Source organism: Bos taurus, chromosome 17 (genome assembly GCF_002263795.3).
Source record: "Bos taurus isolate L1 Dominette 01449 registration number 42190680 breed Hereford chromosome 17, ARS-UCD2.0, whole genome shotgun sequence".
NCBI lineage: Eukaryota > Metazoa > Chordata > Mammalia > Artiodactyla > Bovidae > Bos > Bos taurus.
Genome location: NC_037344.1, coordinates 42034634 through 42049775, shown reverse-complemented (window position 1 = coordinate 42049775; position 15142 = coordinate 42034634). Strand labels below are relative to the sequence as shown.

The window sequence follows — 15142 nt, the reverse complement described above, 5'->3', positions numbered from 1 at the left end:
ATGTTGACTTTGCAAAAATAAAAATATATAGTGTGATTGTGGAAAATTTATAGAGATCAAATGTTTGCACTAAAATTCTGCCATTGTGACATCATTAAGGAAGGACAAGATATGACTTAAAACATTCCTATCTGACACTAGAATAGAAGCGTGAACAATTGCATATTTGCATCATTGTAATAAACATGACACAGGCCAGCTCGGAAATAAAGTTAGTTTAAGCATCCATTATCACTGACCTTCAAATAAATTAACAGATTATATAACACTTATATATAAAGAGTCCCTTCTCTTGTAGAGTTGATAGTATTTTAGGACAAGAAACAAAATAAGCAAATACACTACTGAAAGAATTGCCAGTTTTTTTTTAATGGAAAAAAGGAGCACTCTTAAAAATTTTACCATCAGTGTACTCAGTGAGGAAATCATAGATTTCAGTGATTGTTGGATATGGACATGATCTTTTTGCTCATTCTGAGCCAGCTCCTGTATTGAACACAAAAAATAACTAAAACACTCGGTGAATGTCTTACTGAATGTCAAGGACAAATCCGTGTCAGCTGTGACCTGGGCACAGTGTTCCTTCTCCTCTCTCTGCTCCTCACTCAAATTATAGAGCCTGACTACAGTTTTTAGGGATTTTTACAAATCAAACGAAAAAATGAACTTGAAAGCCAATAGAGGTATTTTTGGGAGGATTGTTGTATAGAAACACATTTAGTAGATGGCTTTTTGAGTTCTTGCTGTAAGGCATTGTTTTAAGTGCTTTGTAGGAATTCCATAATTTAGTCCTCACAGGAATGTTATGAGTTCAGTGAGTGTTATTTTACTTGTAAAATAGTTACCCACATCCAGATTATATGCTTCACATTCTAAAATGAATAATCTCTAAATTGTCTTGAGAAGCTTGAAATATCTTTTATTGAAGTTTTAAACTTCATCTAGAGATGAAAATAAAATTAGTAATTTTATATCTAATTTTATGTAGTATAAAATTATGTAAAAACAAAGTTGAAAACTCTGGTGTTATTCATTTTTTCACCTTTAAGCTCTGAATTTAAAAGTTTTCATTTGGGGATTCAGCAGTAAATAAAGGATAGATCCCTGCTTTTTTATAGATCCAATGGCAGGCAAATAAATGAAATATAATCCCTTTTAGTTCAAAGAAGGAACTAGGGTGTGCTGTGGTGGAGAGTATTCGGGGAGATACTCAAGATTTATGATTAGTAAATCTTTCCTAGATTTTTGTGTATGGTATTTTTGGTTTATCATAAATGAGTCAATTATATATCATTATTTACAGAAAATAACAAAAACTCATGGCTAAGAGAGTAATAATTGAAAATATATTTCAGTAAACATGCTTTATCAACATTTATATGAATAATTGTATGTATATAAGAAACATTTTAGTGTTTGGATAATACTTAGAAATATATGTAGAAAAATAGAACATTCAAAATATATGGAATGCTTAACAGTGTAGAATAGTGGATAAGACAGAGGGCAGCATGTACAAAAGGATGGCCAATACTTTGTTTAATTTGTATAAAATTATCCAAAAATCATGATTTGGCTTTAACTTTATTAAAAATTACTGTTTTTGTAATTATAGAAATTACAGAGGTGGAGAAAAATATGAGTATGAAAGTATAATTCCAAATTCAATTTCTATACTTACATTGGAAGCCCAAGTGAATAATAATCAAGTAAAGCCTCATAGGAAATAGTAAATTGAATTCGCCAATGAACATTTATATCAATTAGCTGCCCACCTGCCTCTCATAAATTTAACAGTACCACGAAAAGATCAAAAAAGATCAAGAAATGTTTCTGATAAAAGCTTATGGAGCAAATCACTGTTATATCCAAGCATGTATTTCTCTGCCACATGCATCCAAGTCCTGGGAAGTTCCCCAGCGGGGTGCCTTCAGATGAAGGACTTAAGTTTCTAGGCTGTCATCTATATGTGAGGGGATAGGATACAAAATGCATTTGAAAGTAAGCAACCTTATAGAAAATTATTACGATCTTTGTGACAACCTAGGCTCCTAAAGATACATAGTAAACACATATGTGTCCTTCCCTACTTCATAGGCACTAGATGGGAGTGGAATTAGTTACCTTGAGCAAGTGGTGCTCTTACAAAGCAAGGTACTTCAGAACCACTTGTAGGAAACACTGTGGGCCTTCTTGATCACAGCAAATAGACTTGTAAAAGATGACATTTTGGAAGTTTTGCGCATGATTGTTAGTTGGAAGCTTTTGTTCTTATTTGTCCAGGAAGGAAGTTGAAATAAGAGATGGGCATTGAATAAGGAGAGGAAGTTTCCATCGGTTTGCCCTTCATGTCTTCTTAGAACCTGTGCACGATTTTCACAAATTTCTTAGTTTAATGAAAATTAAAGGGAATGGCAACCCACTCCAGTATTTTTGCCTGGATGATTGCATGGACAGAGGAGCTTGGCAGGCCACAGTCCATGGGGTTGCAAAGAGTCGAACACAACTGAGCAGCTAACACTTTCACTTTCAGTGAAATTAAAATTTAAAAAAGACAAACCCTGTGCATTGCTTTTTTTGATATAATATGGAAACATTTGGCATAATTAGAATTTACTTCAGTTCATATCAGCTCTTTATATTTGTTATGTATTAGCCCTAATATCTTTCTAATCTCTCTGAGGTATCGATCATTATAATTCACATTAGGAAAAGGATAGATTTCTAATCTAGGTTATTTGATAAAAGGATAAGAATAGCCATTCTTTTATTCAACAGTTTTTAACATGTGCATTGTGTGCAATTACTACTCTGGATACTACTAACGAATAAAAATGACGTGACAACTATTCTAGCATCTGAAGTATATGTCTTCTTCCCAACTAGCAAAAAGAGATAAATGCAAGTTTTTATTTTTATTTTATTTTTTTAATTTAATTTTATTTTTTAACTTTACAATATTGTATTGGTTTTTCCATATATCAACATGAATCCGCCAGAGTTATACACATGTTAGCATAGTAAAAAGTAATATTGCCTTTTGCCCCATAATTATTTTATTTATTCACTGTTCATTCATTTGTTTTGACATTTGAAAATAATTTTGTACAGTTTAAGCTGAGCACAGCTGAAAATATTTTAACTTTTTGAAATTCATACATAACCTTCCTTTTGTTGAATGGGAAATGACATTTTTATCTAAAGTAAGCATTAAAATAAAGCATCTCAGACATCTGGAAATGTCTCTTCTATGCCAATGCCGCGAGAATATTTGTGTCACTTATTTTCTTTCTCCAGTCAGCAAAGGCTATTATGAGGCGGCCCATAATTTGTGATTAATTTGGGAGACTAGTTGATATCATGGTAGCTCTAGAATGATGTTGTAAAGTGGTGACTGCTTTTGTCTATGTCTGTGAAAGTGAAATCCTTTCCCTCGATTAGGGAACATTCAAGGTCCTGGAGTGGAGCCAGGGGAGGCTTGGAGAGATGTCAGATGTCTGCCATCTGTAACCTTTTACCTTCATGGACTGGGGACATTCATTTCTTATCCTTGCTAATGTTTACCTCTTACACTATCTTCAGGGTTAAAGTGTAAATATGCATATGAGCTACTGTAGTGGGCCAGTCCTCCCAGATAAGAAGTGGTTCACAAGGCTGAAAATTATGTTGACAATGCATAATCCAGGAGTGTTTCTTTGTAGACTTGCGCTGCTTCGATTTGCTGTTCCCAGGGGCTCTCAGAGTACCCAAGGATGATAAAAAGTTTAAGTCACTGAAAAATCTCTGAACAAAGACTTAAAAGCTGGGACTGGGTATCACAGAGCAGCATGGAAGTTTGCTTCTCAGTCTCATAATGGAGTTGCAAAAGGTTGGGTGAAACAGGTCCCATAATTCCATCCTCTTATATCACATAAATGATGTATATTTACAGAAAAAAATACTCCATTTTTGGTGGGGTTCACTTTGTGAAGTTGCCTCAAGCAGCAATGACTCCTGATTTACGTGCACACTGTGATTTTGCAGTCGGATGTGCCAGGAACCTCACTCCTGTTTGCCTCTGTGTCTGGCAGGGTACTACACGTGTGTGGAAGTCATCTTCACCCTGAGGAGGCAGGTGGGCTTCTACATGATGGGCGTCTATGCCCCGACCCTGCTCATCGTGGTTCTGTCCTGGCTTTCCTTCTGGATCAACCCTGATGCCAGTGCTGCCAGAGTGCCCCTGGGTAAAGTGTCTCTCTCTGGGGGTCAGGAGCGTGCTTGCGTCTTTATAGAAGAGACTGCGTAGTTTTCAATTCATACTAAATCATTTAGAAACAATGAGTCTTGGAATGGTTTGTAACCTTTTCCTCAGACTTTCTCCAATTCTTGACATTGAACTAGATTTTCTCTCTGTTTATGCATTCTATAATTAAGCCAAGTTTTCTCTTTTTGTGTCCTTGGGGTATTTTAAGCAGTTAATCCACCCTAAATTGATGCTCATGAAATAACTATTAATAAGCGATTTTCATGGATAATGGAAGCCTAAAATCCCCAGTAGTGCCAAGCTTAAAAATGAATGACTATTTGGGTAGAAATCTTTCTAAATCATTTTATATACCATCTCATACTTTTCATCAGGGAATGTGTAATAACATTTATCGTTTTAAAAATGACTTGGCATCATTTTCCTGAACACTAATTATTGTGTGCGTACCATCAGGAGAGCTAGAGAAAATAGGATCTGGTGATCCTATAGATATGTATCGAGCCTGTTTGTTATTTTTAATGCTCTGTGACATAGAAACACCACTAGCCAGAGTTGGAAATTATATCTGTATTAAGGCTTAAATAGTCTTTGGTTGGGAAAATAATTGAGAGCCTTTATTCTGGGTAAAGTGAATAAACTTTAAAGTAAGAGCATCGTAACAACACATTTTGATTGCTTGGAGAGTTTTGAAATTTGTCATTCATATGTATGTGTGTGTTTTCTGAACATCACATGAAACTTACATAGGTAAGTCTGTGAAATATCTGACCTCTCAGCAACCTGATTAGTTTCAGGATTTTATTTTTTTTCTATCATCAAAAAGGCCTTGTGCAAGCCTCCCTCCTGACTTACTGGAGGAACTAAATACAGATATTAAAGAATAGGAAATCAGGAAAGAGCCAATGAAAATGACAATTTTATCCAGATAAGAAATTTGGTGATTTTTCTCTAATAAAAACCACAGAGACCAGATCTATATCTTAATAAGCAAAAAAAGTGAGAAATTTCATCCTAAGAATTGTGTATCTCTAAGGAAGACAATATAATTGCTAGATTAATCCTTTAGGAAAGTAGAACTAACTTTGTAGATATTGTACTGGGACTAAAATACCTCAAAACTTGATTTAAAGTCTTATGCTTGTCAAAAATATCATGCTTTTCCCTTAAATTGCTAAATATTCTGTTTATTAGAGTTATCTTACTCTCATGAAGTGATATAAATTGAAATATCAGCCTTCCAAGGATGCTCTGGAGACATCCCAATCTCTGGCTTGTTTTTGGAGGAAACTCTCTGTAAACCCTCATCTCTTATAGGACTTCTGATTATAAAATTCTTGAGCTATCACTTAGCACCCAGCAGACCCACTATTTGGAAAGAAGTTAATGGTTAAATATCGATCTCTAGAATCAAACCAGGTCTGAATTCCAGCTCTGTGCCTACCAGTTGTTACAACTAGCCATCAGATCCAGCCTCTACGAACATACTCTTGGACATCAACAGGGATGAAAAAGTACTGCAGGGACTTTTGGAAATTTGGGGGAAAAAAGTGAGTGTTAAGCCCATTCATGAGTTCATAATGTGCCTCATTTACATATTACTTTACAAAGCACTTAGACACATTCTAGTTTATTCAGCAGATACCTATGGAGCACTGACTATGGGCTAGGTACAATGCAAAATGATGGGATGTAAAGTAAGTAGTGAATAAATAGTTTATAAAATAGATTTTTAAAAGCACAACTCAGCCTCAGTGAATTTATGCGCTCTTGGGAAGAAACAGACACCAAATAAGTACAACATAGAATATATAAGATGGAGACACAGAATGGAAAGTTAAGGGCAGCAGCCTGCTTGTGGAGAATTGCCTCAATAAGAAAGTGATGTTGAGAAGAGCAGGAAGGAGGGGAGTGAATGGACCAGTATAGATTTCTAGGAAGGGAGTGACTGGTCAGCAATCAGGGGAGCATCCTTGAGGCAGAAGCCTGCCTAGGACACTAAGGAATCCAGTAAGAGAAGGGGGAATCAGTAGATGAGGTCAGAAAATTAACAGTGGTGAGAGATGGGCTATGGAACACTTCTTAAGGAATTCTGGTGACTTTGGCTTTTATTCAGAGTGAAATGTGAAGGCCCTGAGAGCTTTTGAGTATGATCTGATTGAAATTTTAACTGTTTCTCTTTACCTCTTTGTTTAGAATAGGCTGAAAGGCAGCAAAGGCGGCAAAAATAGAAGCAAGGAAAGCGGGTAGGAAGCCTGAAATAATCACTGGTGTAAACCAGGGAGTGTTAGTGGAGGTACTTATGAATATTAGATGATGGATGTGGTAGAGAGAGATTTGTAAATGTGTTGCATGTGGGATTTAAGAAAGTAGAATAAACTTAAGAGGTGAAATTGCCATTAACAGAGGTGAGTAAAGCTTCAGGTAGAGTAGTTTTGAGAATGTGGGGAGGTTCTGGATGCACTGAGTTTGAGATATCTGTTAGGTGGAGATAGCAGGTCTTGGAGAAAACAAAATTGGAGATCTGAGTTTGAGATTTCTCAGGATTTAGATGGTATTTAGAGGGGTGAGTGGAATGGAGATAGCGGAATCTCAGGGCTAAATCCTTGAGATTGAGAAGATGAGGAACAACCCATGTGATGTGGTTTCCTAGAATCCTGCCAAGTGGATAATTATGTGTTTTCAGGGAAGGAGAGTGACCAGTCAGTGCCCGTAGGTCAAGGCCAGGGCTAAAGATTGCCCTTGGCTTTAGCAGCCTGGGGAGTCGCTGGCGTGCAGGACAAAGAGTGTCCATGGAGTGAGGAGAAGGAGAAAGCCTGGTGGGAGTGACTTCAGGAGTGCATAGGAGGGGGACCTGGAGATGGGCAGTGTGAACAACTCGTTGGACACTGTTAGGTGCCAAAAGTAAAAGAGGATAGGTAAATGGTAGGGGTGGGAATGGGAGTCAAGAAGGTTTCTGGTTTTGTTTTTTTTAAGGCAGACTGTCAGCGCATGGTTATTTTTGGTGGAAAATAATCAGTAGGAAAGGAAAAAATTAGCAATGGAAGAAATGCAGCAGTAGTGAGGGAACATGAGTGGTAGGCAAGGGAGAGACTGGACTTTGCTAAAGTCAATTTTTCCTTGGGGTCAGCAAACTCTTTCCGTAACAGAGTAGAGAGTAAACATTTTAGGTTTCTGTTGAGATCCCCAAATCTTCTATCATAGTGCTAAAGCAGCCTTAGAAAATACATAGCTGAAGAAATGAGAATGTATCCCAATAAGACTTGATTTATAGAAATAGGTGGTGAGTTACATTTGCCCTGTGCATTGAGATGACTGACCCTGGTCTGTAGGTTCAGGAGAGAAGGCAGGGCAAGTGGGCATAGACAGAGAATGTGGACAAATGTGGTCGTGGGGCTTGTCATTGAGTTTGATTTTTTAATAAAGTAGTAAGAAAGATCATGAGTTGCAGGTGTGGTGGGAGAGAGTGTTGCAGGATTGAAGGGAGAGACAAAGTAGTAAAGGAACAGAGGAAATACATCCTGACTACCTGGTAGGATCCTGGACCTCTTGACGTCAATGATCATAAATTTAAAGTGGGATCGGTCAGTATGTTGGCAGTGTATGTCATGGCTGGGCTTCCCCATGGAAGGGCTTCCCTTCCCTTTACCGTTCCCCGACGGTAAAGAATCCACCTGCATTGCAAGAGACCTGGGTTCGATCCCTGGGTCAGGAAGATCCCCTGGAGAAGGAAATGGCTACCCACTCCAGTATGCTTGCCTGGAAAATCCTATGGATAGAGGAGCTGGCAGGCTGCAGTCCATGGGGTCCCAAAGAGTCAGACACGACTAAGCTAAGTGCACATGTCATGGCTACAGTCTGGTAATCGTGTAGTTAACTTCTCCACTTGGTGGGGGTTTCAGTATGTACATGACGGCTCACAAGATATGACTTAGAATATTATCTACAGCTTTTGAGAAGGAACTAAAGGTTCTTGTGCATGCATGCACACATGCTTAGTCATGTCTGACTCTTTGTGACCACGTGGACTGTAGCCCACCAGGCTCCTCTGTTTATGGGATTTTCCCAGCAAGAGTACTGGAACGGCTTGCCATTTCTTCCTCCAGGGGATCTTCCCAACTCAGAGATAGAACCTGCATTTCCTGAGTCTCTTGTGTTGCAGGAGGATTCTTTACCACTGAGCCACTAGGGAAGCCAAAGGTTTTTGACGATGCTTAATGACTAAACTATTATTATTTGATGTCCTTTGTTTTCTTTTGTTTCTGCATTTTCTCACTTCTCTGATTAAACTTATTCTTTGGCTTAAGTTTTTCCACAGACAGAAGGCAGACAGAAGACATAAGGGACAAAACCCATAGGGTCCTGCTCCACTTCAATAGTATGCTTTCCTATTAAACAGTTGTTGAGGATTTGGGTTGTTTCCAGTTTTGGAGTATTACAAATGATGCTACGAATAATTGTGTACAAGCCTCTGTGTGGGTATATGTTTTCATTACTTTTGCATAAAGACCTAGAAGTGAGATTTCTGCATTTTATGGGGAAAGTATGTTTCACTTTTCTAAAATAGTGTTTCAGTTCAGTTCAGTTCAGTCACTCAGTCGTGTCCGACTCTTTGCGACCCCGTGAATCGCAGCACGCCAGGCCTCCCTGTCCGTCACCAATTCCCGGAGTTCACTCAGACTCATATCCATTGAGTCAGTGATGCCATCCAGCCATCTCATTGTCTGTCGTCCCCTTTTCCTCCTGCCCCCAATCCCTCCCAGCATCAGGGTCTTTTCCTTTTTTTTTTAATTTTATTTTATTTTTAAACTTTACAATATTGTATTGGTTTTGCCAAATATCAAAATGAATCCACCACAGGTATACATGTGTTCCCCATCCTGAACCCTCCTGCCTCCTCCCTCCCCATACCATCCCTCTGGGTCGTCCCAGTGCACAAGCCCCAAGCATCCAGTATCGTGCATCGAACCTAGACTGGCGACTCGTTTCGTACATGATATTATACATGTTTCAATGCCATTCTCCCAAATCTTCCCACCCTCTCCCTCTCCCACAGAGTCCATAAGACTATTCTATACATCAGTGTCTCTTTTGCTGTCTCATATACAGGGTTATTGTTACCATCTTTCTAAATTCCATATATATGCGTTAGTATACTGTATTGGTGTTTTTCTTTCTGGCTTACTTCACTCTGTATAATAGGCTCCAGTTTCATCCACCTTATTAGAACTGATTCAAATGTATTCTTTTTAATGGCTGAGTAATACTCCATTGTGTATATGTACCACCGCTTTCTTATCCATTCATCTGCTGATGGACATCTAGGTTGCTTCCATGTCCAGGCTATTATAAACAGTGCTGTGATGAACATTGGGGTACACGTGTCTCTTTCCCTTCTGGTTTCCTCAGTGTGTATGCCCAGCAGTGGGATTGCTGGATCATAAGGCAGTTCTATTTCTAGTTTTTTAAGGAATCTCCACACTGTTCTCCATAGTGGCTGTACTAGTTGGCATTCCCACCAACAGTGTAAGAGGGTTCCCTTTTCTCCACACCCTCTCCAGCAATTATTGCTTGTAGACTTTTGGATTGCAGCCATTCTGACTGGCGTGTAATGGTACCTCATAGTGGTTTTGATTTGCATTTCTCTGATAATGAGTGATGTTGAGCATCTTTTCATGTGTTTGTTAGCCATCTGTATGTCTTCTTTGGAGAAATGGGTCTTTTCCAATGAGTCAACCCTTCACATGAGGTGGCCAAAGTATTGGAGTTTCAGCTTTAGCATCAGTCCTTCCAATGAATACCCAGGACTGATCTCTTTTAGGATGGACTGGTTGGACCTCCTTGCAGTCCAAGGGACGCTCAAGAGTCTTCTCCAACACCACAGTTCAAAAGCATCAATTCTTCAGTGCTCAGCCTTCTTCACAGTCCAACTCTCACATCCATCATGACCACTGGAAAAACCATAGCCTTAACTAGATGGACCTTTGTTGGCAAAGTAATATCTCTGCTTTTGAATATGCTATCTAGGTTGGTCATAACTTTCCTTCCAGGGAGTAGGGTCTTTTAATTTCATGGCTGCAGTCACCATCTGCAGTGATTTTGGAGCCCCAAAAATAAAGTCTGACACTGTTTCCACTGTTTCCCTATCTTTTTTTTTTTTTTTTTTTTCGCCATGAAGTGATGGGACCAGATGTCATGATCTTCGTTTTCTGAATGTTGAGCTTTAAGCCAACTTTTTCACTCTCCACTTTCACTTTCATCAAGAGTTCCTCTTCACTTTCTGCCATAAGGGTGGTGTCATCTGCATATCTGAGGTTATTGATATTTCTCCCAGAAATCTTGATTCTAGCTTGTGCTTCTTCCAGCCCAGCGTTTCTCATGATGTACGCTGCATAGAAGTTAAATAAGCAGGGTGACAATATACAGCCTTGACGTACTCCTTTTCCTATTTGGAACCAGTCTGTTGTTCCATGTCCAGTTCTAACTGTTGCTTCTTGACCTGCATATAGGTTTCTCAAGAGGCAGGTCAGGTGGTTTGGTATTCCCATCTCTTTCAGAATTTTACACAGTTTATTGTGATCCACATGGTCAAAGGCTTTGGCATAGTCAATAAAGCAGAAATAGATGTGTTTCTGGAACTCTCTTGCTTTTTTGATGATCCAGCGGATGTTGGCAACTTGATCTCTGGTTCCTCTGCCTTTTCTAAAACCAGCTTGAACATCTGGAAGTTCACGGTACATGTATTGCTGAAGCCTGGCTTGGAGAATTTTGAGCATTACTTTATTAGCGTGTGACATAAATGCAATTGTGCAGTAGTTTGAGCATTTTTTGGCATTGCCTTTCTTTGAGATTAGAATGAAAACTGACCTTTTCCAGTCCTGTGGCCACTGCCGAGTTTTCCAAATTTGCTGGCATATTGAGTGCAGCACTTTCACAGCATCATCTTTCAGGATTTGAGAAAGCTCAACTGGAATCCATCACCTCCACTAGCTTTGTTCGTAGTGATGCTTTCTAAGGCCCACTTGACTTCACATTCCAGGATGTCTGGCTTTAGCTTAGTGATAACACCATCGTGATTATCTGGGTCATGAAGATCTTTTTTGTACAGTTCTTCTGTGTATTCTTGCCACCTCTTCTTAATATCTTCTGCTTCTGTTAGGTCCATACCATTTCTGTCCTTTATCGAGCCCATCTTTGCATGAAATGTTCCCTTGGTATCTCTAATTTTCTTGAAGAGATCTCTAGTCTTTCCCATTCTGTTGTTTTCCTCTATTTCTTTGCACTGATCGCTGAGGAAGGCTTTCTTATCTCCCCTTGCTATTCTTTGGAACTCTGCATTCAGATGCTTATGTCTTTCCTTTTCTCCTTTGCTTTTCACTTCTCTTCTTTTCACAGCTATTTGTAAGGCTTTATCAATGTAATATACTGTTTTGTTTGTTTTATATACTTGTCTGTCACATACTCCCCAAACACTTAATTTTTGTGTCTTCTTGTGGTGCCTCTAGTACAATGTTGAATAGAATTGTGAGAGATGTTTATTCCTAACCCTGGGTAGCAATAGTTGAAGCATTCACTGTTGCTTATAATACCAGCTCTCTATTCCAACTTGCAAAGAGTCAGACACAACTGAGTGACTGAACTGAACTGAACTTATCATGACTGTTGAATTTTGCCAGATGCTTTCTCTGTGTATGTTTAAATGTTTATGTTGTTTCCCTTTATTTGGTGAATTTTACCAATTGATTTCTAGATGATAGATGAATTGGAAAAATTATTGGTACAAACATGTTCATAATATTGATTTTCCTTTTAATGTCTAGCTGTAGCAATGTGTTCAATCCTATATATTCCTGATACTGTTAACTGGTCAATTTTTTTTTTTTTTTACTGCTCTAGCTAAAGGCTTATCCATTTTCTTGGTATTTTCAAAACATAAGCTATGATTTCATTCATTTTTTCTATTTACTTTTCTTTTTCATTGATTTTAGCTCTTTATTCTTTCTTTTCACTTAGTTTAGATTTTTAATTTTTTTATTTTTTAAATTAATTTGTTAGGAGTAATAATTTTTATTGGAACATAGTTGATTCATAATGTTGTGTTAGAGTCTGCTGTACAGCAAAGTGAATCAGCCATACAGAAACATATACCTACTCTTGTTTAGATTCTAATAGATTTTATTTTATCTTTTTCTTGATGCTTGAAGTTGAAACTCCGTTCATTTTAGGTCTTTCTTCTTTTTTAATTTGAGCACTTAAAGTTACAGGGTTCCTTGTAAGGCCTCCTTTAGCTGAAGTGCACGAATGTTGATATATTTTTACCTTCTTTCATTAACATTTTTTTTCTTATTTACATTATGATTTCTTATTGAGCCCATGGATTTTTTAGATGTGTGTAGTTTGGTTTCCAAATAGTTAGGATTTTCTTAAGTACTTGAATATGATTTGTTTTTAATCTTATCAGGGAACAAAGTTGATGATTTCAATACTTCTATGTTTATTGAGCCTTTTTTGATGGCCCAGCCCAGCATATGTTTCCTGGCATCATCCCATGTACACTTGCAGCGCATGCTTGTCATTGTTGGTGTAGTATTCATAAATATGAATGGAGCCAAGTCAGTTGATAGTACTTTTAAAATCTTTCCTGTCTTTTGTCTAGGTCATAGTTATTGATGTGGGTATGGTTAAAATCTCCAACTCTAATTATGGAATTATGCTTCAGGTATTTTGAAGCTCTGATATTAGACTCACACATATTTATAATTTTATACAAAAAGAAAAATGAAATCATGTTACTGACTTAAATTAAATTTCAGGATATTCTGTCAATATGGCTATTTTGACCCAGTGTATATTTCCTTTCTCTCTTTTTTCCCTACATTGTTTCAAAAGATTACAAAATTAATTTTCCAATCTTTTCCTAGGATGGCTCATATTATTTTTTAAAAATTTAGGAGAAAAACATGTATCATTTACCCTAGATTCATTTTGCTTTTTTAAAAAAAGGATTGGTTTGTATTCTAGTTTTATTTTTCTTCCTGTCTTTTTTTGATTTACATTCTTCACTGTTAACAAAAATCAGAGCTTCCTCTGTGCATTTTAGGTAGGCTTTGTCTTCAGCTATTTCTTTAACTATAAAAGTGATTGTGGCAGGAATGTCTTCTACTTCTTACTCTAAGTAAGCTGTAACATTTTTTTTTCCTGATACATAAAATGCTTTTGTTGCTGCTAAAAAAGGATTTTTTAAAACAAATAATTTTCAATCATAAATGTAAAAAGATGAGTAACTCAGGTCACAATTCAGATCTCTAGTAGGCCACGTATTGGAGAAGGAAGTGGCAACCCACTCCAGTGTTCTTGCCTGGAGAATCCCAGGGATGGGGGAGCCTGGTTGGCGGCCGTCTGTGGGGTCGCACAGAGTCGGACACGACTGAAGCGACTTAGCAGCAGCAGCAGCAGGCCACCTGTCTTTCTTTCTTTCTTTCTTCTTATAGTACCTTTCTTTTTTCTTATAGCCTTTATTATCATCTGGAGCATGATTCAAGATCTTTTTGATTGTAAGAATCTCCTTCAAAAATTTCAAAACTATTTTTGGATTTGCACATGGTAGCAACTGTAGTTTTGCTTTTAATTGTCCTTTGGTTAGAATGATGTGAAATGATAACATGCTGATGTAATAATTTAGCAGTATTTCTAAATGAATTTTCATGTTATTAATAACAACTACATATATAGGAATTTAGAGAGTACTGTAATTCATCTCAGTGTGGGATAAAAAAGATTTTAGGTTTAGATAGTAGCTGCTACGCACAGTTTCTCCAAACTCACTCTGTTGGTTCTGTTTGTTGTGAATAGAACCCCCTTTCTTTTCCTTTCCATTCTTCACACTTTTTTTCCCTTTTTTTCTTCTTTTCCTTTTTTAGTCTTCTAGCTTTGGTATTCCTCTTCATTTTTTTTTGCTTTTTGCTTTTTTTTTAATATAACTTTATTTATTTTAATTGGAGGTTAATTACTTTACAATAATGTACTGGTTTTGCCATACATCAACATGAATCCACCACAGGTATTCCTCTTTAATTCAGTGCATTCCTAGCATGAAGTGAAGTGAAGTCGGTCAGTCGTGTCCGACTCTTTGCGACCCCATGGACAGTAGCCTACCAGACTCCTCCATCTGTAGCCTACCAGGCTCCTCCATCTGTGGGATTTTCCAGGCAAGAGTACTGGAGTGGGTTGCCATTTCCTTCTCCAGGGGATCTTCCTGACCCAGGGATTGAACCCAAGTCCCCTGCATTGCAGGCAGACGCTTTATCGTCTGAGCCACCAGGGAAGTTCCTAGCATATGTGCTATTTAAGAATCATTCTACAGATGTTTCCTCTGAGATTGGCTAAATGAAAACTCTCTGGACATCCCACAGTCAATCAGAGTTCACTATACATAGTGGTCCTATAAGGATTTTATCACTATAAAGTATTTTCTTTATACTGATGAGCTAAACAACTTTCTCTTCCCTCTGAATTCTTTATAAATGTTTTTGTCCAGGTCAGTTTTTATGTAATTTATTATTGCTTTAATTTATATTATTTGTCAGCCATAACATTTAATATATGTAGACCTCCACATCTATTTATCAGAATTGATAAAAATTTTATGGCATATTCCCTGATTTGAAATCTAGACTTGATTTGTTTTTGCACTAGGGAGAGAAAATTAACAAATGACAAATAAGGACTATATATTTTAAACGTTTTTAGAAATATTAAACCAAGAAGTCCTGACATTTATTAGAGAGGTGCTCCATTAAATAAGGATATTTTATTAAGAATACAATATTGAAATTATAAAAATCCACATTTGTATGAATGATGGGCTTCACATTTCTTTTTATTGGTTCATAATATAGT

General features: G+C 37.4%; 1 protein-coding gene across 1 annotated transcript in view; it reads left to right on the top strand.

The window, feature by feature from the left end:
• Positions 1-15142, top strand: part of GLRB (glycine receptor beta) — an 89313-nt gene that overhangs the window by 60620 nt on the left and 13551 nt on the right. The window contains 1 exon segment of the mRNA NM_174071.2: positions 4071-4223. Coding sequence (NP_776496.1) covers positions 4071-4223 — 153 coding nt within the window.